The sequence below is a fragment of the Hyaena hyaena genome, unplaced genomic scaffold, assembly GCF_003009895.1.
Source record: "Hyaena hyaena isolate Hyena2069 unplaced genomic scaffold, ASM300989v1 scaffold_135, whole genome shotgun sequence".
NCBI classification, from domain to species: Eukaryota; Metazoa; Chordata; class Mammalia; order Carnivora; family Hyaenidae; genus Hyaena; species Hyaena hyaena.
This window is the reverse complement of record NW_024080767.1, coordinates 1,534,351-1,561,492: the sequence shown is the minus strand read 5'-3', so window position 1 is coordinate 1,561,492 and position 27,142 is coordinate 1,534,351. Positions and strand designations below refer to the sequence as shown.

The 27,142-nt window shown below is 46.1% G+C and overlaps 1 protein-coding gene across 1 annotated transcript in view; it reads right to left on the bottom strand.

The window, feature by feature from the left end:
* Window positions 1-27,142, bottom strand: part of CALN1 (calneuron 1) — a 483,031-nt gene that overhangs the window by 371,519 nt on the left and 84,370 nt on the right. Inside the window, exon 2 of the mRNA XM_039238081.1 lies at window positions 4,883-5,007. Coding sequence (XP_039094012.1) covers window positions 4,883-5,007 — 125 coding nt within the window. The remainder of the gene's footprint in view (window positions 1-4,882; window positions 5,008-27,142) is intronic.

The following is a 27,142-nucleotide window of genomic DNA, read 5'->3' as shown; positions in this document are numbered from 1 at the left end:
TAGAAATAAATAAAACATTAAAAATAAATAAATAAATAAAATAAAATAAAAAAATAAAATAAAATAAAATAGATCGAGGCAACCAGCTCCTGAAGTGGAGCCTCGTGATGGAAGGGTGGTGGACTGATACATCTACTCCCAAACTCAAATTAAAATACCCCCAAAAACATATGTATGAGCACATCCCCAGAAGTATTAATTTTGAGATGCATACACATGGCAGGGGGTGAGGAGAATTGTCACTATTTGCAACACCAAAGAAACTGGAGAAACACAATTACCACCCACCCTGAGAACTATAGTTTTACTTATGGCAGGAGGACATGGGCTCACCCTCATGGTTTGCCCCTTGCCAACAGGGACCTACAGGCTACCTGCCCAACAAATCAAGCAGTCACTCCCTATTTTGTAACAACTGTTTTCCATGGTGACCTATCCCCCAACCCAATCCAAACCCAGCCCAGCAGCACCCCTTTACTAAGCTCAATTAGGGAACACCACTTTCCAGGAGCAACGAGAGCTATGGGTTACTGTGTCCCATCCTGGATTATTTGGGGGGAGGAGGAGAAGCAGAGCGTACCTGGGGTCACTGAATGCTTGATACTAGTTGGGGAATAGGAAGAACAAGTCAAGGGAAAAACAAAGGACTTACACAAATCTGTCACACAGGAAGCAAACCCAAGAGTAGGGGCAATCAAGAACCCACCTCCAGGGGCACCTGGGTGTCTCAGTAGGTTAAGTGCCCAAATTTAGCTCAGGTCATGATCTCATGGTTTGTTGAGTTCAAGCCCCACATCAGGCTTACTGCTGTAGCTCAGAGCCTTCTTCCGATCCTCTGCCTTCCCTCTCTGCCCTTTCCCAGCTTGTGCTCTCTCTCAAAAATATATAAAACATTAAAAAAAAAAATATCCTACCTCCACCCAGACGCCATGGACTATATGAGTGTCTTCTAGAAACTAGACTGTCCAGCTGGGGCTCACAAGGGGAAAATTATCCCAGGTCCAAGATAAAATGAAGATAGAACAAAGAAACTAACAATTCTTTACAAACCCTGTTTGCTCGCAGATTCTGGGTCCGCAAAGAACTTTATTGAGTCACAAAGCGGAACAGAAAAAAGCAAAAGGAACCATACAAAAACATCGTCTAATACAAAGGAAAGGTAGCATCACCTGGAAGACGTGGGGGAAAGGCTTGCATATATGTGTATCTGTAAACATTATGACAAGAAACAGAAGAGATTTTCACAAACTGTGTCCAAGTTGTCCTCAATAAGACAAAGAGTTGAGAGAGGATAAACAAATATGGCCCCAGTAAAGCAAGAAGACAGAGCGACGAGGAAAGCACACCCTAAGACTAATGTAGCAACAAAAAGGGGAATGGCCAGATCATACCCTTATAGCTGTAAGCTGGCAACAACCCAAATACCCACGGAGAACAGAACAGATAAATAATTGTGGTTATTTGTAGATGACGGGATACCATGGAAGTGAATCCACTTCAGCTCCCTTCAAAAACATGGCCAAGTCTCATAGATACATTGAAGAAAAGAGGACAAAAGAACAGATACGGCATGCCCCCCCCCCACCACCGAGATGAAGGGAAATGCAAACACCATGAAATGCTGATAGGAAGCCAGGGTGGTGGTGGTCTTTGAGGGAGAGGCATTGGAAAGGGCCTTGGGGATGCTTCAGTGGGCTAATACTACTACATTCCGTAGCCTGGGTGGTTGTTGCATGAATGTTCGTGTTCAATAACTGAACTGTGCGTTAATACTTCCCTATATTCTATTTTAACCAAAAAGGTGTTTTTTTTTATTTTTAAAGGAAGGAGGCAGGCACATGGGTGGCTCAGTCAGTTAAGCGTCAGACTCTTGATCTCAGCTCAGGTCGTGATTTTGCAGTTCATGAAATCAAGCCCCGAGATACTGCTAATAAATTTTGTATGTATATAAATTCCCAGGTATACTGCAAATTCCTTGAGAACAGGCAATGAATATTATACCTATTTCATTTCCTCCTCTACCCAGAAAGCATTTGGGCAAACATTTCTATAATGAATGAATAAATGAGAACAGACAAATGAATATATACGAATGAATGAATGAATGAATGTATGAATGAATGAATGTCTCCACCAATTCATCATTGCTGAGTTTGTTTGTTAGGTGATTTCCAACTCCAGTCTGGCCAACTTGATGCAGGTTTGCATGATTTCCTCCAGACCTTTGTTTAAAGAGAAGAAATAGAAACTTTCCAGAGTATATGTCATCTGGAGATAAGTTGCATGGTGAGTGGCTCTTTCCACACCTCTTCTCAGAAAGTAACCACTCACGGAATGGGTGAGTTTGTCCCTTCCACTGAAGGAAAGGGACATTCCATCCCTGGTGACAAACAGTAGCCAGGTAGGGAACCTGTCCCCTCGGTAGTTCATATACAGGGGGTTGCAGCCGCTGCGGGGTAAGGAAGGGGGTGCAGTGAGGGAAGATGGTGCCCAACTAATGGATCACAAAGGATGCTTTGACGCCCATCAGTGTCCAACGCATCAACTCCCTGTGCAACACCATGTTTCCTCGGAGGAAAAAGGGGTGTCCCCAAGCAACAGGAAACAGGACTTTAGGGCTCAGAGAAGAGCAAAGAGGCAAAGCCTCAGAAACTTGCCTTCTCCAAGAACCACCTACGCTTCGTTTTCAGACCCTACCTGCTTGCTCTGAACTCAGCGCACATCTGCACAGCCCTGCCCGGGGCCCCAAGATGCTCGTAATAAAGCATGAGCAGTCATAACTCAGGGTTCACCTTGGCCAAAAGTAAATAAGTAAAAGGAATCTTCCATCAGAAAATAAATGGCCCTTCTCCAAGCTGAGAGCTGGATTACCCTCCTGAAGGACAACACGGTGTCTTTAGCAGCTGGCCTCAGGCCTCAGGCTATAAAGTCTGGCTGTACTTCATCAGGGACCCCGCAGGGCCCCCTGGCTAAGCCTGCCCTTCTCGGCTGAGGGCTGTCAGAATCTCTCCCGGCTCTTCCTGTCTGCTGAGAAGGCACCTTCCAGCCCTGCTCAGCTGCCTGGGACTCACTGAAACTCGCTCCTGAGCTCGGCCACTTGGCCAGGTACATGGAGGGCAGTTCCACTGGGCACCCCAGGGCGGGGGGGGGGGGGGGGGGGGGGGGGCACAAAATCCAGCCCGCAGCCCTCTTGAAAAGCTGTGCACCCTGGCAGTGGCCCAGATTAAACAGAGAAAAAGGCCGATGCTCGGAGGAGAAATCATCTCTTGATTATTCATGGCTACGTTGGGAGGGAAGGGGGAAGCCAGGATCTGGGAGAGCCGCAGGCGATTTCCAAACTTCCTTGGGTGAGCAATCTCGGCCTCTTCCAGAGTTACCCTTAAACACAAGGACTTTCTACTCAGGTCTCATGGCCTCTACTCACGGAGGCTTCCAGCCCCTCCTGCGGATGACTAAGCCCAGGGACCTACTCAACCAAACACAAACGCAAAGACACCCCCAAATCAATGTACCACTTCCCTAATCTCTCCCGGGAGTAGATTCCCCCAGGTGCAGGGGGGTCTGGGCCCCGCTCAACACATTAGCTGAGCTTTGGCCTTCTTTCTGGTCACCTGGCTTTGGGGGCAGTCGGGTCTCTACTGCCTGCTTCTCCGTCCTGTGTCTGAATGTCCTCTGGCCAACTGAAGCTGAGGAGGTTCAAGGGTCCTGCTCTCCCCTCCTGCCACCAGCCTCTGACCAGGCGGGGGGTGAGCTTGGTTCTGCCACATCACTCCAACTTCCTGTATCATGCCCCGGCCTCCCCTGGGGACCCACCCCGCCAGCCTCTGCCACCTTCCTGTTTGCTGACATAAATAAGCCAGTCTTTTAGATAAGCAAGCAATCAAAATGGACAAGAGCAGGAAAAGCTATCAGATGACCCTGTCCCTCCGCCTTCCCCAACTGCCCACACCGCAGCGAGCTTGGCTTCGCTGGCCCAGAGCTGGATTTCCCCGCCTTCGTCTTGTGAGGAATGGCCGTGAGGCGGCCATCTTGCACAGAGACAGCACACTGGCCAGACCATTTCACTTCAAAGCAAATAGGTGGGCCCTCTGGGTTAACTGTGGCTTCTCTTTAGAAAGCAAATTTCAATTCTGTGCTTTACAATGGTGTTTACAAGGAACACAGCATTCCTAAACACGGGGGGAGGGGGGGAAATGGATTCTGGCTCAGCCTCCGCAGATGTAGCACCTAGGCAGACATCTGGCCGATTCCACCTCATTCTCCATTCTAGAAGAAATTAAGTCCTTCTTCCTCTTTTTAATTTTGCTGTTTAATCAGGGGGTTAGTGTCCTAGTGAGGATACAGCAGGGCAAGTTCCCAGGATGCATTTAGTCACGCTGCTCCCATCCCTATCCTTGTCCTGAACACCCAGGACTACACCGTGTAACAAAGGAACAGAGGCAATTAAAATAATTGCTGTCCATTCCCACCTAGCCAGGGCTTCCAGAGGATTCTGTCGTGGGCAGGATTCAAAGCACCGTGGCCCCAAGTCAAGAGACAGCCATTAGCAGGGCTTAAAACCTCCCCTACATCTGGGCCCTGCGTAAATGACAGTATGGAAACACGACAACGCCATTCCAGATAAAGATTCCATAAGCCGGAAACTGTATTTTGGGAGCTGAAGGCTGTCCCCCCGGGTCAGTGTACAAAGAAACCATGGCAAGGTCAGTCCCGCACAAAGAAGTCATTTATGCAGAATTTATCTCTGAACACTTGCCCGTCGCACTGCGGTTAGACTTGGCCACAACTGGTGGCCAGGGCCTGGCGCTTCCGCCTTAGACGCACGACAGCCTCAGATGTCTCCCGTGGGTGGCCAGTCTCCCAGACAGGGCGGGCTCCTTACCGTCCAGCTCCTCCACGGAGATATTAGCAAGCTGCTCGCTGTCGCTGCCGGCGGAGAGAGATCGGTTGAGGTAATTCCCCTTGTACAGCAAGCCAGCGGTCACATGGTGGAAAGGCATCTTTTCCCTGTTCATGGAGAAGCGAGAGTGGGGAGAGAAAGAGATCACCATTCGTTCCTTCTTCCCTTCCTGAAAGGACCACCTTGGTTTTCAGATGGCCAGTGGTCGTTTTTAAAATAACAATCGCACTTCTAGAGGGAAAGTCAGATGATTCCAGGGTCCCCGGGGCCTAAACCATCCCCAAATGACCTCAAGTCTATGGATTTCTTTGCTTTACATCTTCCTTCATTTTACCGATTTAATCGTGAACTTGAACCATGTGGTCCTTGGAGGCTGCAGGCCGCCATGTCATTATCACGTCCTCATCCTCTCTGTGCAAAAAAAGAAGCCTCCCTGCTCCTTTCCTTGGCCTGATAAACTCTTTCTCGGTGCTCCTTAAGGAACGCACACCCCAGAAGTGCTGAGCTCCCCAGGCACCGGGCGTCTTAGCTGTGACCGTGTGAACATCCAAGGGTTTGGCTCTTCCCAGGTAAAGCAGGGGGGCCACTCACACAGCACCCGAATCGGGTAGGAAACGGCAGGCCCTATGTAAACACGTTGCAGCCTTCTGCCTGGCTGGGATGCGGACACCTGCTGCCCAAAGCAACTCATGGGCACAGCCCTCTGAGACGCCGCTCACACCACCCGCCCCGCCGGAAAGGTGCGTGGCACTCAGGTGTCCCAGGACAAAGCAGCTTCCAGAATCTTACAGGGAATTACAGCATCCCTTCGACCAGCAAAGCTCCTCTACCCAGACACCAGCCCTGGGGCTTAAGAGCTCCCAGCAGGGCGATGCAGGCTAAGGAAAGAGGGAGGAAGGAGGCAGCGTAAGGAGACTGGAGGAGCAAGTGCAGCAGAGAAACACAAGGCAGTTAGAAAGGGAGCGAGAGAGCCGCTGAGGATGTCAGGAAGAATGTTCTGCTTCCCTATCTGGAAAGGGGGCTAAGGGGACTGCTCCCCCTTTGAGTGGAATTAGGGAATCGGTAGGGAGTACGGGGAGTCGATTACAGGCTGTGAGTAAGAAAACACATCTTAAGAGAGCTTCTGGAAGGTGAACTGGGCAGCATTGAAAGGAGTAATCTCCCCACCGCCGGAGGCATGCAAGAAGTGAGGGCCTCTGTGCCAGGGTTCTGTGGGAGAGAAACGACCCCTGAGCTCTCTCCCCCACACATCCCTCACTCTCCACAGAAGCCACTTGAGCAGTCTTATCGCTTACTACAGTCTGCAGCTGCATGCTAAGCGGGAGCAGCCCATGGCCCGTCCAGGCACTGCTGAGTCCAAGCTGTGATTACAGGAATACAACTGCCCCAATCGTGGGATGCTGGAGCCAGCAGGCACCAGTAGCGGGGACCCTATCTTCTTTCCCCCCACCCCGGACACCCCTGAGTCGCACCCCCCACCCTCTCTCCCTCCAGTCCAGAGCACACGCCAGCATGTCCCTGTTTGAGCTGAGAGCCGTGGATGTACAAACTAACCAACGAGACCCCTAAAAGTTACGCGGCTTGAACCGGGGTGCAACGTCGGTCAGTAGAAGCAGCAGTTCTAGAACACAAGCCTCCTTCGTGCTATTTCCACTAGGCATCATCAGCTAAGCACCAGACATTGCCACCGGATGTCAAACTCTCATTTCAAACTCAAGATGTCTAAAAACGAATTAATTATCTTCCTGAAAAATAGGCCACGCTTCCTGATTTCTCTATTTCTATCAAAGGTACTTTTCACTCATCATAACAACTGGGGCATCTCTCACAAATGTTCTGGGCCCCCAAAAAGTAAAACAGACACATGGCTGAGGCAAGAGCCAGCCATCAGGCTCCGAACCACACTTACCCCTCCCGGGCTAACAAAACCTACAGCCGTGAGCCAGTCACAGGCGGCAGGATGCTAGTTACAAAGCACATCTGCATTGGACGATTATAAGGGGAACAAAACAAACGTCCTCAGCTAATTAGAAGTCAGACGTCCCCTTCCAAGCTGAATCTATCCTTACGCATAAAATACAAGAATCTTTCAGGGTGTCTGGGTGGCTCAGTCGGTTAAGCATTCAACTTTGGCTCAGGTCATGATCTTGCAGTTCATGGGTTCGAGCCCTGTGTCGGGCTCTGTGCTGACAGCCTGGAGCCTGCTTCAGAGTCTGTGTCTCCCACTCTCTCTCTCTCTGCCTCTTCCCCCACTCAGCACATATGCAAAAGCATCCTTTTCCCCTTTCACCGCTCATCATTCTATAAACATCTGCCCATTATGAAATTTTCACCGGGCTCTGGGTACACTGTGCAAATGTTTACAGCCACAGTGTCAAGGTTATACTCACTCCGATGCAATCCAAGCCCCTCCCCACTTCAGCCACAGAATACATGTCGCGTACTTTGCAGAGAAAACTGGCCACAAATGAATCGCATTTGATATACCGACATGATATGCTTCTGGAAAACGCAGCTTACAAAATTAGGCACACGTTCAGTACATTCAGTCTGCACCCAAAACGCTCCACATATAGTGGCAAAAGAAACGTGCAAGTGAACCCTGCGTATGGATAAATGGAGTCATGTTCAACAAAGGGATGAATTTAGTTCCAAGGAAGCTAAAAACAGCCGCTGCTGTGATTAAGAACTAAGTTTCACTCCACGCCACCTGGGGAAACCCAAGCTTTAAGATGGTCTCTTTTGGGGCCCCTGGGTGGCTCAGTCGGTTAAGCATCCAACTTCGGATCAGGTCATGACCTTACAGTTTGTGGTGTTCAAGCCCTGCAACAGACTCTGAGCCCAGCTCAGAGCCTGGACTCTGCTTCAGATTCTGTGTCTCTCCTTCTCTCTCCCCTCCCCTGTTCATGCTCTGTCTCTCTCTGTTTCTCAATAATAAATGTTAAAAAATATATATTAAAAAAAAAAGATAGTCTCTTTGGCTAAGGGAGGGAAACACATCCAAGTTCATTAGCAAAGACAAACATGATCCTAAATTGCAACCATAAGATGGATTCTTCTTTCCAAAAAAAAAAATTTGGGGGGGCACTTGGGTGGCTCAGTCAGTTAAGCATCTGACTTCAGCTCAGGTCATGTTCTCAGTCTTTGGTTCGAGCCCTGCATCGGGCTCTGTGCTGATTGCTCAGAACCTGGAGCCTGCTTCAGATTCTGTGTCTCCCTCTCTCTCTCTGCCCCTCCCCACTGGTGCTCTGTCTCTCAAAATTAAATAAATGTTAAAAAAATTTTTTAAAAACATTTTTTCAATGGCAATTTTATTCATTGATATTATTTGACTATCATGGGAACAATTTTTTTTTTATGTAAGGCAGGGCGGTTTCATGGTAAGGAATCAGAACTGTGTGGTCAAATCCGGTGTTGGGACTGAAATTCTAGCTCTTGCCCTTGTTAGCCATGCAGGTAAGTGGCTAACCTCTGTTAGTAACACTCTGCTGCTCTGCACCTATGGGTTTTGATATACACTGGACAGTATTTTTGTAAATATGAAAAAAGATAAAGTACAGAAAGCACCGGATTTAATACTAGACGTACTCTCAATAATAACGGTGATTATCTGCTAAAGATTATATGAAGCAGGATGCAGGGCAAAGAGGCCACGGATTCGTTCGGTTGAAAACAAACACACTGGGGTATTAAGAGGGGGTCAAGAAGGACCTGGCAGAGGGTGAGCTCCCAAGAGAAGCGGAGTGGCATTGCGCATCCAAGTGCTGAGGGACCTATGTGTGAGCAGCAGGGCACCGGGGGTCCAAATGCCACGTGCCGTCAGCAAGCAGCCTGCTGTATCGGGAGCAAGGAGCTATTTGAATGGAAAGCACCAGAACTGAAGATGAGTCTGCTTCCTGGGCACCAGGGAGGCTGGCTGCATGGTCACCTCAAAGACAAGGTATCAGGAGGCTAAAAAGGGGGCAGGTATAGGGGGAAGGGTGAAACAGGTGAAAGGAAGCAAGAGCACACTTATCTTGATGAGCACTGCGTAACCTGTAGAACTGTCGAATCACTATGTTGTACACCTGAAACTAATATAACACTATGTGTTAACTATACTAGAAATAAAATTAAAAAGATGGAGGGAAGAAGGAAGGAAGGAAGGAAGGAAGGAAGGAAGGAAGGAAGGAAGGAAGGAAGGAAGGAAGGAAGGAAAGAGCAGTTCCTGTTTAGGGTCAAGGGACCGCCATGTTTCCTGGCAGATTTAACAAGAGGAGACCCACTCACATTGACTTGAGACGATGCCCTTCCAGGATGGTTAATTTCATGTGTCCACTTGACTGAACATGATTCTGGGTGTATCTGTGAGACCATTTCTGAATGAGATTAGTGTTTCAATCAGTAGACTCAAGGGGGGGAAAAACTGCCCTGCCCAAGGTGGGTGGGCCACATCCAATCTGCTGGAGGCAAGAACAGAACAAAAAAGCAGAGGAAGGGAGAATGCGTTCTCTCTACCTAACTGCTAAGCTGGGCCACCATCTTCTACCTCAGACTGGCACTTACACCACCGGCTTTCCTGGGTCTCCAACTTGGCAGCTGCATTTCACGGAGCCTCTCAGCCTCCATCACCGTGTGAGTCAATTCCTTATAATAAATCTCTCTATATGTATCCCTATCGGTCACGTTTCTCTGGAGAACCCAGACTAGTGCACCTGCCATGTTTTTGTCTATAGTATCAAAGACCCAGGCATACTGCAGTGGACTGATATTATTATTCTGGACAAACACTGTACCAAAATGTAATTCTGCAGGGACTCTAAAGCAGGGCTCCTCCAAAGTGTGATGTGTGGACCACTGCCAATAAAATTCTACTTATTGCTGGTCTGCACTGAGATAAGGACAGGAAGTGAACGAAAGCATAGAAATTTTTATAGCAATTTGTAGCATTGTCCCAATATCTAAGCAGGTGACCAGTTGACTTCATGTTCCACCTAATCCTTCCCCACAAATAGTTTGAGAAGCAAGGCTCTAAAGTATTTTATTTAGGTTGTATAGGTTCTGGTAATGGACCTCGGCGGGGGGTGGGGAATCTAGAGAAATGCATTTTACCTTGGGGCGCCCAGGTGGCTCAGTCGGCTAAGCGTCCGAATTGGGCTCAGGTCATGATCTCACGGTTCATGGGTTCGAGCCCCACATCGGGCTCTGTGCTGACAGCTAGCTCAGAGCCTGGAGACTGTCTTTGGATTCTGTGTCTCCCTCTCTCTCTGACCCTCCCCTGCTCACACTGTCTCTCTCTCTCTCTCTCTCAAAAATAAGTAAAACATTAAAAAAGAAAGAAATGCATTTTACCTTGTCTCTGACGCTTTTTCAAAGGATTTAAGAATTTTAAAAGTCTTCGATGGACTTTGGAAAGGAAGTACATGACCTCAGCTGAAGTCTGCACTCCCCGCAGGCGCCTGGGGTGAGTGCAGAACCAAGGGGAGACTTCACAGGTGAACCCAGGTGGCATCCCCCTGCACACCCTCACAAGGGAACACAATTGATTTATAAGTGCTTAGTCAGATGCCCGACACATAAGGGGCATACAACGGGCAATGTCGACCTTGCATTCTAAAAGTTAGAGAGCCTAGCCAACCCTTTGCCAGGGTCCCCTAAAAATACCCTAAGGCACACAACAATAATGATACCCCCAACAGTACCAATGCCGGGCTGTGGACTAAGCTTCCACAAATCAGCACCGTTAGGATCAGAGTAGGAACAGAGTCAGATGGTAAATGGCTAAGAAGAGGTTTTTCTCTACCCAAACTCTCTCCTCTTTCAGGGACTCAGGAATGGCCAGCCAGGACATCAGGCTATCGCCCTTCAGACTACGTGGGAATTGCTTTTTAAAAGCAAACTGGGTCAAATCCCCACTGTCCTCAGCACCACTGGGAAGCAATGTCTCCGGCTGCTCAAGGATCACACCTCCCAGTAGGCAACGTGGCTAGAAACGGGAGGCTCCACAGCCCCTCCACGTGGAGATGCGAAATTCGAGGCAGGCCCACATGTCCGTGAGAAGGACCCTGGGGGCAAAGGCGTACGCGGATTATGGTTGTTCATGTCTTACTTTTGATTTAGGAAGACCTGTAGAAGATCTCCAACACCCCAGAAATGTACGTCTTTTCCTCACAGTCCAAGAGTTAAGTTATAGGGAGACAAGAAGAGCCCATCTTACTCCAGCAAAGATGCGCTACGTGAATGCCAGCCAGACACCGGGCATTTGACTAAGCACTTATAAAACAATTGTGTTCCCTTGTGAAGATCTGCAGGGGCCGTGCCAATTGGCAAACGGGGCTTGGATGGAGCTCAAATCAGACAGGAATGAGTAAGCAGAAAACACCAACGTGGGGGTCTGCATAAAAAAGTTCTGCATCATTAAAGGAGGAAGCACTTTTAAGAAGATGTAGAACAAAGGACACACTGTCAACAATGATGTGATCCAAGAGAGAAGACAATTTTACGGTTTCTGGCTATGTCCTTACAACCAAGTAAGAAAGCAGGGTGCCTATGAAATGAGAATGCAAATTCATAAGAAAATATCACAGTAGGTGAGGCGATATCAGGTCAAAAAGAAAAACCAATATGCTGAGAGGCAAGCTGGTCTGGAAAATGGGCGGGCAGTGCAAAGAACCCAAAATAGTAGCAGAATGAAAACCCCCACGAATGGCAAGAAAGAGTACTTCAAACAAATAGAAAATTCAGCAAATAACACAATGCATGCATGGACCCACCACTCAGAATGAATGGAGGCTAATATTTTACCTTAGTTGGTGTAGATTTTTTTAACAGAAATAATAGATTACATTGATGCCCTGCTCACCTCTTGCATTCCTCCACCTCCTTGCCTCCACTGTGAACTGCATCCTTCCCATCCATGTTTTAAATCTCCCTACATTTGTAAGTAACTGTATAGAATACATTACAGTATTGCTGTATGTATCTTTAACTTTACGTAAATAATATCATACCACACATATGCTTTTACAACTCACACATTTCACTCTACATTAAATTTTAGGGATTTATCCAAATCCATACACATACACCTAATTTATTTTTAACTGCTCCATAGTTCTCCACTGTGTAAATATATTGCGATTTGTTTATTCATTATCCAACTGATATAAAAGTATGCTACAGTGAATATCCTCGGGTGTGTCTCTTTGCATACTTTTGCCGGCATATCTTCCACCCAGATACCTGCATAAGGTATCACACGATTTTGCCAAACTGCTCTCCAAAGTGGATGAGTTTATTTTCTACTGCTATGTAACAAACTGCCCCTGAAGTGAATGACTTAGAACAACAAATATTTACTATCTCACAGGTTCTGTGGTTCAGGAATCAAGAGTTGCCTAGTTGGGTGGTTCTGGCTCAGGGGACCTCATGAGTTGGCAGTCAAGACCTTGACCAGAGCGACCACCCTCAGAAGGCTTGACTGGGTCTAGAGGATCCACTATCAAGAAGGCTAACTCATACGGGTCTTCACAAAAAGTCACTTCCTTGAGGGCCCCACCGTAGGGCAGTTCAAGTGTTCTTACGACGCAGCAGCTGGTTTCCCCCAGAGAAGTGAGCCAAGAGACCAGTGGGAGTTTTTATGACTTGCTCTTGGAAACCACATGCCATCACTTTCACTACATTCAAATCATCAGAAGCAAGTGGCTAAGTAGAGCCCGCACTCCTGGAGGGAGGAATCAGTCTCCACCCTTTGAAACATGGGTGTGGTTAGTCTAAGAGAGTGTTTATTTGCCCCATAGCCTTGCCAACATTTGGTATTATCAGACTGTTACATTTTTCTTAACTGAATTTCCTTGATTGCTAGTTCAGGCAACTTCTTCTCTGACTTTTGGCCATTCTGGGTTCCTCTTTGGTGAACTAGCTTTTCATATGTATTTATTGGTTGATCACTTTTGGATTGCCTTGTTCTCCCATGTTATGTTGTCCAATATTTCAGGTCAACCTTACATTCAAGCCATCCCATTAACAGTCATCGTTGTTGTTGTTCCACTTACAACCAAAGTTTTTCTAGACTCTTCCACAAGTTCACCAATTACTCTGCTCACTGTTGCTTCTTGTGGGCACTCTTTCCTCTGGGTTCGATTCCTTTTTTTTTTTTTTTTTTTGAGAAAGAAAAAGAGAGAGAGCACAAACGACAGCAAGTGCACAAGTGAGGGAGGGACAGAGAAAGAGAGAAAGAACCTTAAGCAGGCTCCACACCCAGTGAGGAGCCCAACATGGGGCTCAATCGCATAACTCTCGGTCATGACTTGAGCTGAACTAAATCTGAACTGTTAAAGTATTGTCTCGTCCACATTTCTTAAATTGTTTTTTAATTTTTTTTAAGTTTATTCATTTATTTTGAGGGGTGGGAGGCAGAGAGAGAAAGGGAGAGAGAGAATCCTAAGCAGGCTTCATGCTCTCAGTGCAGAGCCTGACACAGGTCTCAACCCCACAAACCGTGACATTGTGACCTGAGCTGAAACCAAGAGTCAGACGCTTAACCCACTGAGCCCCCCAGGCACCCCAAATTCTTCTTTCTAGTTTTCATGTTTTTATCTGTGTATCTCATAAGCAACTTCCTCAAAATTAAATCCCCAATTCTTTTTTCAATTGTAACGTAATTCACGGCTTAACCTGTCCACTGGCTTTTTCACCAAAATGACCACGCTTTCCATTTCTGGCTGTTTAATTTGGTTCTTTTATAAATCCCCCTCTCATTGTTCACGGAGTCTGAATCTTTGATTACAATTTTTATTGCTTTACCTTTTATTTTTCTACTTTTTCACATTTTCTTTCAGAATGTCATTCTATTATCTCAATTTCTTAAGGCACTAATCGTCCTCCTTTGCTTCTAGCAGAGAAGCTGTCTCCTGGTGTGGACGACTACTTTCCATGGGGGGGATCCCCATGGCATCGTCAGCAGGTACACCTCTTGCCTTTAGAGTCCCCTGTGCTCAGAAAGCCATGCTTGTGACCCAGGTGCCTGAGGCATCTCCCGGGCAGAGGACCAGTTTGCACATTCATTCTTGGCTTGGAATGCCTCAATGTGTAGTGTCAATTGGGATGGCACTTCCCTGACTCTAGGTTTTGAGTTCCAATTTATCACTGGAGCCTTTATGGCCCTTGTCTGGGCAGAAATAAACATCTCTGCCACTTTGCCGAGCAGTGGGTAGACTGAGTCACGTCTCCACTTAAAGGAAGGACAGCCAGACCGTGGTCTCAGTTCCTGCTCTTGCCTGTTGTGGGTCCAAGACCACACTTGCTATCCCAGAACGGACCTAAAACTCAAACTTGCAGAGCCTTTTTGGGTTTTTCTACTCTGCAGCAACATCTATTCCTATGCTTCTCTCTGGGCTCTGAATTTCCATCTCTTTCCTGCACGTTAAATTATTTGACCAGCCAAAGTATAGTCAGGAAAACAGAGCCATGTCAGGTAGTTCAACAAAAGGATGTAAAATCATGGTCTGGGGCGCCTGGGTGGCTCAGTTGTTAGACGTCTGATTCTTGATTTTGGCTCAGGTCACGATCTCATGGTCCAGTTCATGAGATCAAGCCTTACGTTGGTCGGGCTCTGCGCTGACAGCACAGAGCCTGCCTGGGTATTCTCTCTCTGTCCATCCTCTCTCTCTCTCCGTCCATCCTCTCTCTCTCAAAATAAATAAGTAAACTTAAAAAAAATAGAAACAGTAATAAAAGTCAATATTTTAATAGCTAAAATGATATTTTGTCCAGCTTTCTTGAGACATACCTGACATATAACACTGTGTAAGTTTAAGGGGTACAATGGTCAATTTGATGCACTTATATATCGCAAAACAATTATCACCTAAGCGTTAGCTAACACATCGATTGTGTCATATAATTACCATTTCTTTTTCGTGGTGAGAACAGTTAAGATCTACTCTCTTAGCAGCTTTCAAGCACACAATGCAATACGATTCACTATAATCACCACGTTGTACATTCGATCCCTTGAACTTGCTCGTTAAAATTGAATTTGTTAATATATGCTCTCCAATACTTCCTAGATTGAAGTTATTAAATTAAAATTACAGGTTTATCTTCAAAAAACAAAAACGGAAGTAATTCGAGGTATATAGCAAAGTCATAGTCAAATAAAATGTTAGGTATTTGCTTTCGTTAGCCTAAAGAGAAAAAAATAAACACGAAATTAGTCTTAAACACTAACTTCTTAGAAAACTACCAACCACATACAGATAAATTAAGAAAACAGGAATCATGAAAAAGATGAATTAGGAAACAGAGAAAAGAACTGGCTATTGAAACAGAAGCAATCAACTAGATGAACCTCTGAGTTTATTAAAACAAATAGAGAAAGCACAAATCGAAAACATTCTGAAATATGAGACATCCATGTGCAACTAACTCTAGACTAATAAATTTAAAGCGCTGCTTAATTAAATGAATGATCTTTCTCTGAAAACACGGAAATTAGACTTTTTATGGAAAGTAATGTGATTTAATATCATTCATGTTTATCGAAGTGATTGCCATAACGTTTTGTTATATGCAGTGATTTAAAGATCTGCTTGTAGGTTGGGTGTATTTCCATACTAGATTTTAACATCTGCCATCACCAAAAATACACCTCAGAAAGAGACACAGATCCAAACTGAAGACAAATGTCATTGGCAGTGTTTACTAAATCACAATATTCACTCTGCACTCCCACCCTACAGGCATACCAAGATTTCTGCTGATATTTGGCTGGTAGAGTTTCTTCTTCCCTAATGTCAATGGATGATTTTGCAAACTGAAGGCAATCTCATTTTTACATTTTTAACAAATGGGTCTAAGAAACACTTGATCTCTTCATTTGGAAGATTTCTTAAGCGGTTGACAAAGTTCTGTTTCCAGATTTTTTAGCTTTGCAGATTTGAGTTTATAGATAGCATGCTCACATCTTTTTTTTTTTTTTTTTTTTTTTGCAACAGAATCACATCATGGTTGAACCATTTCCAAAAACATGATTTTCAAAATGCTCTTTCCATAGCATGAGCTTCCTCTCAGAGAAGTCACTTCCCCAAACCTTTGTCGAAGTGTCATCTTGAAGCGTGTGTGGCCGACAGCATCCGCCATCTCAGAAAGGATCAGCAAATGTGGATCATTCCCCCGTTGATGGCGGAAAGTGTGTGACTCTCTGTGTTTGACAACATTTTTAAGGACTTTGCCCTGAACTAAGCCCCACATTTGACTGTGATACAAAAGCCATCTGTAGTCATTTTCCATCCCATTTCGAAGATATAAGCCAGATTTCACTATTCATGAGAGTGAATACAGATCGCCATTTTAAATAGTCTTTTCCACATTTTCCAATGGCTTCAGCCAACTTTCATCTGCTCTGATTGGCTCGCTGGTGTTTTAATTCATAAAGCGCCGATGAAGGTCTCTTTTGGGAACCACAGGAAATGCCACCTCAGCCACTGTCTTGAGGTCCACTTGGGCCTGCATGATCTGCATGATCCCAAAGCTAGAGCTTCTTGGAACATATCTTGCCCCTTTTTTGAGCATTCATCTAATTAAAATTAATTAGTATAATCTGTAAATCCCCCTAGCCAGGCGTTTGTGTCACAAGTCACTGGAAACAGGGCATGAGGAAGTCACTGGAAGGTCAGTGCCACCATGAATAGAGGTTCACCTGTCCTGAACACCTCCACCACATCAGACAAACAGGAAGATGACCAACTGAGGGGCCGTGTCTTTCCACAGTGGACATTAGTGAAGTGCAATTTCTTTCTTCTCTTTTCCCCCTACATCCAAAGGGACCCCAAACACATCCCACTTTGAAAATCCCCATCACTGCCATTCAAATGAGGAAAAAGATAACATGCTCATCACCTTTTCTATTAAGTAACACAAGCCTAGAAATTCTACTTAGTGCAGTAAGACATGAACAAGATGAAGAGACTGTTGAAAAGGAGAAGACCAAGAAATCAAATGATCAAAACCTAGAGTGAATTACATGTAAGTATCTAACCCCTCTTTCATAGTCAAAGGACATTCAAAGTTGAAGTGTAACAACAGAATTCACAAAGGAAGAGACTCAGAGCCTTGCCGGTATAAAAATATAAACTTCTGAGCGTTATAAACAGTATAAATAAAAGTAAGAGGCAAACAGGGAGCACAAAAAGGACATGGACACACCATTCACAAAACTGGAAAACAAACAACTAATAAAATACATGGAAATAATGGTTGATCTCATACGTCACCAAAGAAATAAAAATTTTTTATGCTGCTTTTTCAGTGTGGGCTGGTTTTGTTTGCGTATGTGTTTTTGTTGTTAACATATTGGTGAGAATATAATCGGTTGGGTACTTTGTAGATGCTGAAACAACAGCTTAGAAAAAACAACTTGGCAATTATGTAATTAAGAGTCCAAATACCGGTTCTTAGCCTTTGACCCAATAACTCTATTGTCTGAAATCTATGCTGAAATGTGGTCAAAAATTTGTGTGCCAAAAAAATTATATTGCACTGTATTTAAAATGGAAGCACAGGGGCATCTGGGTAGCTCAGTCAGTTAAGTGTCTGACTCTTGATTTCGGCTCAGGTGGTGATCTCACAGTCCATGGGATCGAGCCCTGCCTCTGGCTCAATGTGGTACCTGCTTGGGATTCACTCTCCCTCTCTCTGCCTCTCCCTTGCTCACACTGTTTCTCTCAAAATAAATAAATAAACTTTTTAAAAATTTTTTGGTGGAAACATAAAGGAAAGGAAGAAAAAATTTTAAAATCTAAAAATATAGAAATCAATAAGCAATGCACATTCATATTGGAGTAAACTGTGTATCAATGATGTCTGCTCAAATTTTAATGACATTGGAAATCTTTGTAATGTACTGTTAACTCCAAGAACATTCAAACAGAAAAACAGAACAGAAGAAGGGAAACACCATCTCTGGTTCAAAACAATTGGCAGAATTATTTTGCTTATCTTGACGGACAAGGTTGAGCAGAGCAAGTCTTGGCTGAAAACACAAGGGTAAAGCTGAGGTAGAGAAATGCACTATGGGACAGCATGAGCACCCCAAGATGGCAGGTACTAAGAGCCAGAATGGACACAGGGTGGAACTTGGGGTGACTGACTAAAGCCCTTTACCTGGAACAGCTGAATGGGTCTCCCACCGCTAGGAAAAGGTCCTCTTAAGGGAGTCAACTTCCTAAGGGTTTGGGTGGGTGCCCCAGGATAAGGCCCTCTTCCTCTGGCATTTTTTGGGGGGTGGGGGGAACCTGGTCACCCTTTCCCAGGCAGAAATGGAATCCATGCCCCACCCCTTCAAAGGTTTGCAGGCATTCCTCACGTTCAGGGGCAAACACAGGTGTTGATGACACAGGAATCCTGAAGGGACTCCATTTTAGAAAGGCTCCAGGTCGGCCATTTCTCCTCGAGGCCCCATTTACTCGTGTTCTGTATGTCACCTTGCCCCTGAGTAAACCAAAGTAGCTTTGTTCCTGTCCCAAGGGAGAAGCAAACAAGTTAATCATTCTCTGAGTCTCATCCTAGGCGCCACCCCCCCACACACACACCTGATAACATCTAAGAAGAACCAGATCTGGAGCTCCAGGACATTAGCTCCAAGCCAACCTCAGTCACCACTGGTGTCAATACCCCTGCCTTCGGTGGTTATAGAATGACATCTGTTATTCACCTGACATTCGCCTTTGATCGGACCCTACGCAAGACTCCTGAAGTAACACATATCCGGGACCCCTTTCCAATATAAACCCCCAACCCCAGGAGACGGGGGGGTGGGGGGAGACTTGCTTCTCTTTTTCCGAGTCTCCCAGACACTCCCATCTGCTAATGTTATCATTTACTCCATTCAATAGACTCTGCTCTTACTTCCTCCTTGTTTGATTTCCATCCTGGGTGGAGCCAAACACCCTCTGGGCTGGTCCTGCGGGGCCGCCTCAGGGTCCTGGGACCCTGCCTGCCTGCATCATTGACAGGAAGGCTGACTTGTATTGGCCCCTTCTTTTTGTTTTTTAATGCTTATTTATTTTTGAGAGAAAGAGACAGAGTGTGAGCAGGGGAGGCGCAGAGAGAGAGGGAGACACAGAATCTGAAACAGGCTCCAGGCTCTGAGCTGTCAGCACAGAGCCTAATGCAGGGCTCCATCTCAGAAACACAAGATCATGACCTGAGCCAAAGTCAGACGCTTAACTGAATGAGCCACCCAGGCGCCCTGTGTACTGGCACTTTCATTCAGAAATGTCAGAAAGGCCAGTGCCAACCCAGGACGGCTGGACCCTTGAAGACAATCAGCATCCCGAAAGCAGGACAGCAAAGGTGACCCCAGAAATAAGAAGGATGATTCTGAAAAGAGAAGGCACCTTGGAAGAATTTTAACCTCCCTCTTCAGGGAGACCCCAGAGACTGCTTCAAAAAATGAGCAGTGAGATCAAGAACTCAGGAACGTAAAAATTCCGATTGGAAAAAAAAAATCAATAGAACTAGAGGGGAAAGTTATGGACACCACACAGAATATAGAAAAATTTTTAAAATAATTAATAAACAGTAAGGATTAATGCAGAAGGGCCACATCCGTGTGATAAGCATTTCAGGATGACAGAACGGAGAACTTGAAGGAAAGGAAACAAGAGAAGAAAAACGTCTGATGATAAGAAGCCCTGGACAGAAAAGGCTCATCAGGTAGTTCTAGACTCATAAACAGCCCAATCCTCAGCAAGTTACAGAACACAGGGATAGAGAAAGAACTCTAAAACTTCTAGAGCAAAACAAAAGACAACTTCCTGCTGAATGACGATCACAATGGCAGCAGACACGTATCAGCATCCTTGGGCACTAGGTAAGAACGGAGCAGACCGTTTAAGTCTCATAGGAAAAATTAGTTTATACCAGTCAAAATCCAATCAAGACAGGCACTTAGAAAGTGTACAGTTCGTAGACACTTCCTAGCAGAATCACTCAGTCAACTGTGTCAGCAAAACATACAAAGAATCCAAGAAATTAAAGAATGGGATCCAGCCAGTGGATGAAACCTAATAAGAAGGTGTGGTCCCAGAAGACCACTGTGGGAGCAAATCAGACCAGAGCAGGGACAAGAGGAAACTGCAGGAGCCAACAGTGTGCGGAAGCTCGGTCATCTCCACAGCCACGCGGTGATATCAAATGTCAAAGACAAGTAGAGAGGGCTGTCCTCTCCCTTCCTCCAAGGTGACAGCTTTTTTTTTTTTTTCTGAGAGAGAGAGAGAGAGAGAGAGCAGGGGAGGGTCAGAGAGAGAGGGAGACACAGAATCCAAAGCAGGCTCCAGGCTCTGAGCTGTCAGCACAGAGCCCAACGTGGGGCTCAAACCCACAAACTGCAAGATCATGACCTGAGCTGAAGTCGGACGCTCAACTGACTGAGCCACCCAGGGGCCCCATGGTGACAGCTTTTTTATCTTGCTTCTACAAATGGCACAAGATTAATGACAATATTTGTTTCTGCACAGAATAGTTATAATAATAATAATATTAATCATAATATTTTAAACACTAATTATGTTCTTTTCGAATCTGAGATCGATAAACGAATCATGGAAATTTCCACCTCAGATAGAGAACGAGTGTATGTGTTTGACACCGTGATGGTCTAGTGATACAAGGGGTTGAAAATAAGGAGAAAGGAATGTGGGATGTGAAGTCCCTCATCTCTCCCCGTGGGAGGTTCAGAGGTACTCTTTAAAGTTAATAAGGAAATAAGGATTTGAGTGTAGGAGCTAAAGCAAGGACGCTACTCAATTCAAAGATTTAGAAATAAAAATGTGGCCGGCAGAGAGAGGAAGGTAAGGACAGGGAGGGCTGTGGGGGAGTGGGGCTTCCCTTGTCCCTCATCACAGAGGATGAGGAGGTTCTCCTTAAATTTTTTTTTAACATTTCAAGAGAAACATCTCTTAACATTTTAAGAGAAAAAGAAGAGCATGAGCAGGGGAGGGGCAGACAGAGAGGGAGACACAGAATCTGCAGCAGGCTCCAGGCTCCCAGCTGTCAGCACAGAGCCTGATGAGGGGCTTGAACCCACCAGCGGTGAGATCGTGACCTAAGCCAAAATCAGACACTTAACAGTCTGAGCCACCCAGGTGCCCCATGGGCAGTGGGGAACCAAAAATGCAGAAGCACTTCATCTGGAGCGATTTCACCCACAGAGGGCACCAACAATGACAAATGGCTAAAAGTAGTTGCCTCTGTCATAAAGGGTGTGACTGAGGGGGACTCTTACTTTTTCTTTGTACTCACTTATATTGTTTTTTTTATTATTACTGTATTACTTTTATGAAGTCAGCCCATAAAATTATATGGCGAGCATAATCACAACCATATAAATATAATTACCTGGTCATATCCATATTTATACGCATATTCACTTGCATTCATATAGATACTTACGTAAGTGCGTTCGTAGGTATATTCGTGGAAAAAATTATCGGAAGGAAATAGAGCAAAATGAATACTAGTTATTGCTGAGGGATGGGTGTAATTGTATTCTTATTTGTCTGAACTTCCCATACTCAGTACCGTAGATCTATTTCATGTCTATAGCTGGGAAGAAACAAACAGGATTTTAGAAACTGAAGAGCCTGCCTGGGATTTCCTCCAGGGGGGCTAAGACCACGGGGAGCCTGAAGGCAGAATCAAGGATGCTTCGAGGTCAGGGCTCAAGTGACCCACAGTCATCACACGCGAGCGCACATTGTGTCTGCAACCACGGGCCTCGGAAGACGGAGCCTGGGCGGGAGAGCGTTAAGGGCCAGTGCCACCCAGCAGTGTGGACCAGACAGACGTGCGTCTCTTCTACCAAATTTGATTTAGAGTAGGACTCCATCTCCAAGATTTTTCAAGGATCAAGGGCCCGCAGGTAATCAGATGAACACACCTGCTGCAAGGAATTTTAGATCCACGTCACAGGAGCCCTGAAGGCCACCTGCCAAAAAAGATGCTTTTGGCAGATGGTTTTGAGTTGTTCTTTCTGAAAGCAATTAGACAAAAAGTTCAGCTGCTTTTTAAGACTCCTCCTTCAGGCTATTATAACCTTTTTTAATGAATAAGTTGAATATGAAAGGATTTGATTTTAATAAATTTTTATGGAGCCTCGTATAAGGTTTTCCTGCTAACTCTTCCAGACATTTCTGGCTGTTCAAGCATCCAGACAAAGGTGCGGGGGTCTTGCTGGCTGAGTTGGGAACCTTCTCCCAAAGACAATGGGAAGCGAGAGACCGTGGGGTCCATGGGAAACAGCCTCACCACAGCCCAACCTTGACTGGGCAGAGTTTTCCAGAATTCTTTACTTGCTGTCTTAGTTTGCTCAAGCTGCCATCATGAACCATCGTAGGCTGGGTGGCTTCAACAACAGAAATGTATTTTCCCAGTTATAGAAACTCGAAGTCCAAACTTGAGGCACTTAACAGAAGACCATGGGGGAGGGAAAGGGAAAAAATTGTTTCAAACAGAGAGGGAGGGGGGCAAACCATAAGAGACTCTCAAATACAGAGAACAAACTGAGGGTTGATGGGAAGGAGAGGGAAGAATGGATCATGGGCACTGAGGAGGGCACCTGTTGGGATGAGCAGTGGGTATTGTATGTAAGCGATGAATCACGGGAATCTACCCCCAAAACCAAGAGCCAACTGTATACACTGTATGTTAGCCAACTTGACAATAAATTATACTTTAAAAAAAAAGAAAGAAACTAGAAGTCCAAGGAAAGAGTGTCGGCACGGCTGGTCTCCGGTGAGTGCTCTCTTCCTGGTTGGTACACGGCTGCTTTCTTACTGTGTCCTCAGCTGGTGGGAAAAGAGAGAGCGAGAGAGCAAGGAAGCGATCTTCTGTCTCTTCTCATAAGGGCACTAATCGCATGATGAATCTCCACTCCATGATCTCACCTGAACCTGATTGTCTTCCAAAGGCCCCATCTCCAGAGAGCAACACATGGGCGGGGGGGGGGGGGGGGGGGGGGGGGGGGGGCGGGGGTTAGGCCTTCAACACTCAAATTCTCGAAGGGATCCGATCCAGTCTATAGCACAAGCCAGGTTGCGAGCAAATATGGCTGAAGGTAGACAAAACCAAGCCAGGCGTCGAAAAGTCTGTTGCTTTGTGTTACTTGTTTAAACTTGAATTAGCACTATATTGCCTGGAAGAGACTGTAAGAGATTCACGGGAAAAGGTACTGCACCCCTGGAGATTTAGCCTCATTTGGGCCCATTTACATAAAATGAAAAGCATGTAAATGAGATTCATTCAATTCATCATTCAGATGGAAAGTAGTTTGAAATTCACCTATTATTTACGAGTTGACAGCATAAGAATATTTGGAAATAAGACATAGTGCTGGGGACAAGGATTTCATTTTATTTTCTGAGATTTCTTCTCATTTTTCTATAAATCTGATGGCACCCAGGGGAAGGCTGAAGCCAATCTAGCCACAGGGAAGGTCAGTTCAGCCGTTTGGTTGCTTGCCGGGAGGGACTTAAAGCATCTATCTGCTGGGATCCAGGATGGTGTTATAGCAGAAGTCACAGAGCATGTCCTCCAAAAGTCCCAACTACCAGGATAGGAGTCCCAGAGACCCAGTAATATCTCGGCCGTGCACCCGAGAATTATGCACAACTCAGGCAGAGAAGAGGGACTCCTAGGAGCAAGCCAGCCTTGCTGAGCTTTGCGCAGGTGGCATGGCGGAGGGTGACACAGGGCACAGACGTCTCACCTGCAGGCCAGACACTGGTGCCCTGCAGAGTGCCACACCCCCGACAGGCCACAGCTTTGGGAATGTCACAAACAGGACACCAGGTCCTCCCCACAGCAAGGCAGAAGACTGAATGCAACACGGCACAGTCACCTTGGGGACATCGGCTGGCAAGGGGAGGGTCCTGGCTGACAGGAGAAACAAAAGGCAGAGACCAAAAATAAGCACACGGGACATCCTCCTGGTCAGCATCTAACCTTCACAAAGGCACCGTGATGGAGAGGAATCTGCTGAAAGAATGAGAAGCTTTTCTACGCTCAAGAGACATAAATAGATTTTAAAAACTCAACAACAAAAGCCTACAAAGTAGAACCGGACTGTGAGCTCCTTGGGCACAAAGTTCTCCCAGGGTCAAAGCCTTTGTCAGGCACATCAGGAGCATTCAGAAATGTCTGCTGAAGGGCGCCTGGGTGGCTCAGTCGGTTAAGCCTCCCACTCTCGATCTTAGCTCTCGGGTCTTGTTCTCAAAGTCGTGAGTTCAAGCCTCACGTTGGGCTCTGCACTGGGCATGAAGCCTACTTAAAAAAAAAATGTCTGTTGAATGCACACAGGAATGAATGAATATGAAAGAGCTTGTTTTGTTGAGAACCACCAAGATAGAAAGGAAGTATCTCGTGAAGCTACCATCCTTCCAGAGTGGCTCCTGAAGGAAACCACATCTCCAGGGCCTGTGGGAACAGAAAAGTCGAATTTGGGAGCTAGATCTCTCATGGAGTCATAATGATGCTAGAAGTTTTTCTGGAGACTGTGTCCATCTGGCACGAAAATACCAAAGAAGGTTCTTCAGAATAGGTCATGCAGAACAACAGTGAGTATTTGTAGAGGGTTTACTGGGTAGTAGGGAATTCGACTCACAGTGTCAAGCAGGATCTCAGCTGTACCTTGTAAGGTAGGATTAATAGTGTCCCCACTTTATGGAGGAGGAAAATGAAGCACAGGCAAAATACATAACTGGCCCAAAACTTCAGAGTTAGTACCTGGCAGAGTGGGAAGTCGAACCCAAGTGGCATGGCTCCAGAGACACACCTAAGACTACCTCTACAGTGACTGTCCCTGGGATGAGCAGAGGCATTTATTCATCCCCAAAACAAGTATGGATGCTGGCCCTGCTCATCCTTCGGGAGCCATCACATGAGGCATGGCCTCTGCTCTTCGAAACATACACACTAGGCTGTCTGTAAATATGTCCTGGAGGCCGGTGCGAGGCTAAACGGGGTCCAAGGAACTTGGGAATGGAAACTTCTTCTCTGACAAAGCAAAAAGTCCAGGGCAAGGTGACGTGGGAGTGTAAAAGGCACTAGAGAAAGCAATGGAGGTTGGGAGCGTTCACAAGGAACTCAAGGAATACAAGGGTGGCGCCATGACTGAGGGAAAGGAAGCCACCTTCAAGAGCCCTTGGTTGAGGGCAACAGAGGGAAGCTGACGGATCAGATGTGGCAGGCAGGGAAGGTCACCAACAGGCAAAACAAACACAAGTGCAAGGTCCCCCACTGTTTGCTGTCTTCTTCTGTCCCACAGCCAGCCAGGAAAAGCAACACTGGATCGCTTCCCACACTCCATTCGAAGCCAAAGAGGTACAAAAGCCAACTAATTTAGTCATCTTCCCTCCGCTCTCCCCTGAAATGACCTTACTCACCAGGTCCAGGGAGCTGTTCTGAGTTTGAATGAGAAGCCGTTTTCCCTGTGCTTCTTGCTTCAAGGCTGCCTGGCGGTGGGAGATTTCAGACCAGAGACCAGAGTGTGAGGAAAGAAGCAGGCTCCAGTCAAGGTGCTGACGTTTCCAAGGGGGGACCTGCCAGCCCACTTCCCACCTGCTGTACTCCGCCCTCTCCGGTCCGTCTGTGGGCATCTCCCAGTCATGCCCCACACACATAATGTGTCATCATTCCCCGATGCTAAGGGTGGCCCTTCTTAGTGTCCAGTTTGACTCGCTCAGCGAGGAGGTCTTTCCCATCAAAAGAGAAGCAGCGTAACATACCCGAGTCCCAGTCCTGGCTCTGCCACATTCTAGCTGTAAGACCCCAGATGAGGCAACCTTCTAAGTCTTAGTTTTCCCACCAATACAATGGGAGTCAGAAGGTATTTGCCCCATTGGGCAGTCATGACTATAACCGGGGTTAGTCAAAAAATACTTAGCACGGAGCCTGGCACACGGTAAGCAATGCGCCCAGCTCCCAGCATTCAGGATACTGCTGAATATGCACAGTGCTGGCCTCAATATGGCGCACGAACAGCAGTGGATAAGAAAGGTCCAGGAGGGGAAGAGAGGGTAGGGCAGAGAGCGTGACCTCGGTGGCTGTAACACTGACATCACCCTGGTGCCACTTCAGACAGCACCTCGGGTAGTTCCAGACCTGAGTCATGAACTGGGGTGGGGGAAGGGGGCATCTGATGACATCAGCACGGAAACAACAGCAAGAGCGTCAAGCTTTAGAAGTGGCCAACATGGAAAGTGAAGATGGTCTGTGAAAGGAGTAAAAACGTGGAATGTTTTAAGAGGAGCAAGGTGAACAGTAAAGGTCTGGAATGCCATAGCAAGGCCCAGACTTTCAAGAAAACTAAGGGGTGATCCAAGGAAACAGGAAAGATCCACAAGACGTGCCTAGGAATGTGGTGAGAAAGCAGTGAAGAAGCAAACCAAAGATGGGGAAGCAGCATGCCTCAAAGTAGCCATTCCAGTCACACACAAGGACGGGTCCCAATGAGTCACTCTCATATGCTGTTTTGTTTTTTGCTGGACCTGGGTTGGGCCCACAAACTGGGTTCCCAGTAACACACAGCACCATGCCACTTTGAAGACAAGGGACAGAAAATTGTAACAGGTGAGCCAATATAACCTTGGCAACATAACCTTTCTGAGATATGACTTTGGAAAAGATGCCTCCCGTTTGGAAAATTCCGGAAGGATGAGGAAGTCGAAGGAAAAAAAATATGGCAACTGCATCATTTTAAAAAATGGTTTTTTTTTGGGGGGGGGGCACCTGTGTGGCTCAGTCAATTAAGCATCCAACTCTTAATTTCAGCTCAGGTCATGACCCCGTAGTTGGGAGACAGAGCCTCGAGTGGGGATCCGCGTAGAGCGTGGAGCCTGCTTAGGGTTCTCTCTCTCCCTCTTCCTCTGTCTCTCCCCTGCTCATATGTTCTCCCCCCTCAAATAAATATATCAACTTTAAGTAACAAAGTGGTTTTGACTAGTCGAAGGCTGTGTGACTTCTGGATAAGTAGTGACCATAGAAATCATAACTCTCTTCCCATAAAAAAATGCCAATTTACAAATGTAAGAAAAAAAGGGAAAATTCACCCTTTGGTAGAATTTTTTTTAAGTTATTAATAATTAAACCAAGATGGCACTGGAAAAAGAGTAAAAGCAGGTGTGGGGCCGAACTCACAGACAAGAAGTTCACCCCAAATGAGCACGGTAATTCGGTACGCAACAAAACTGGCCTCTCTAGATC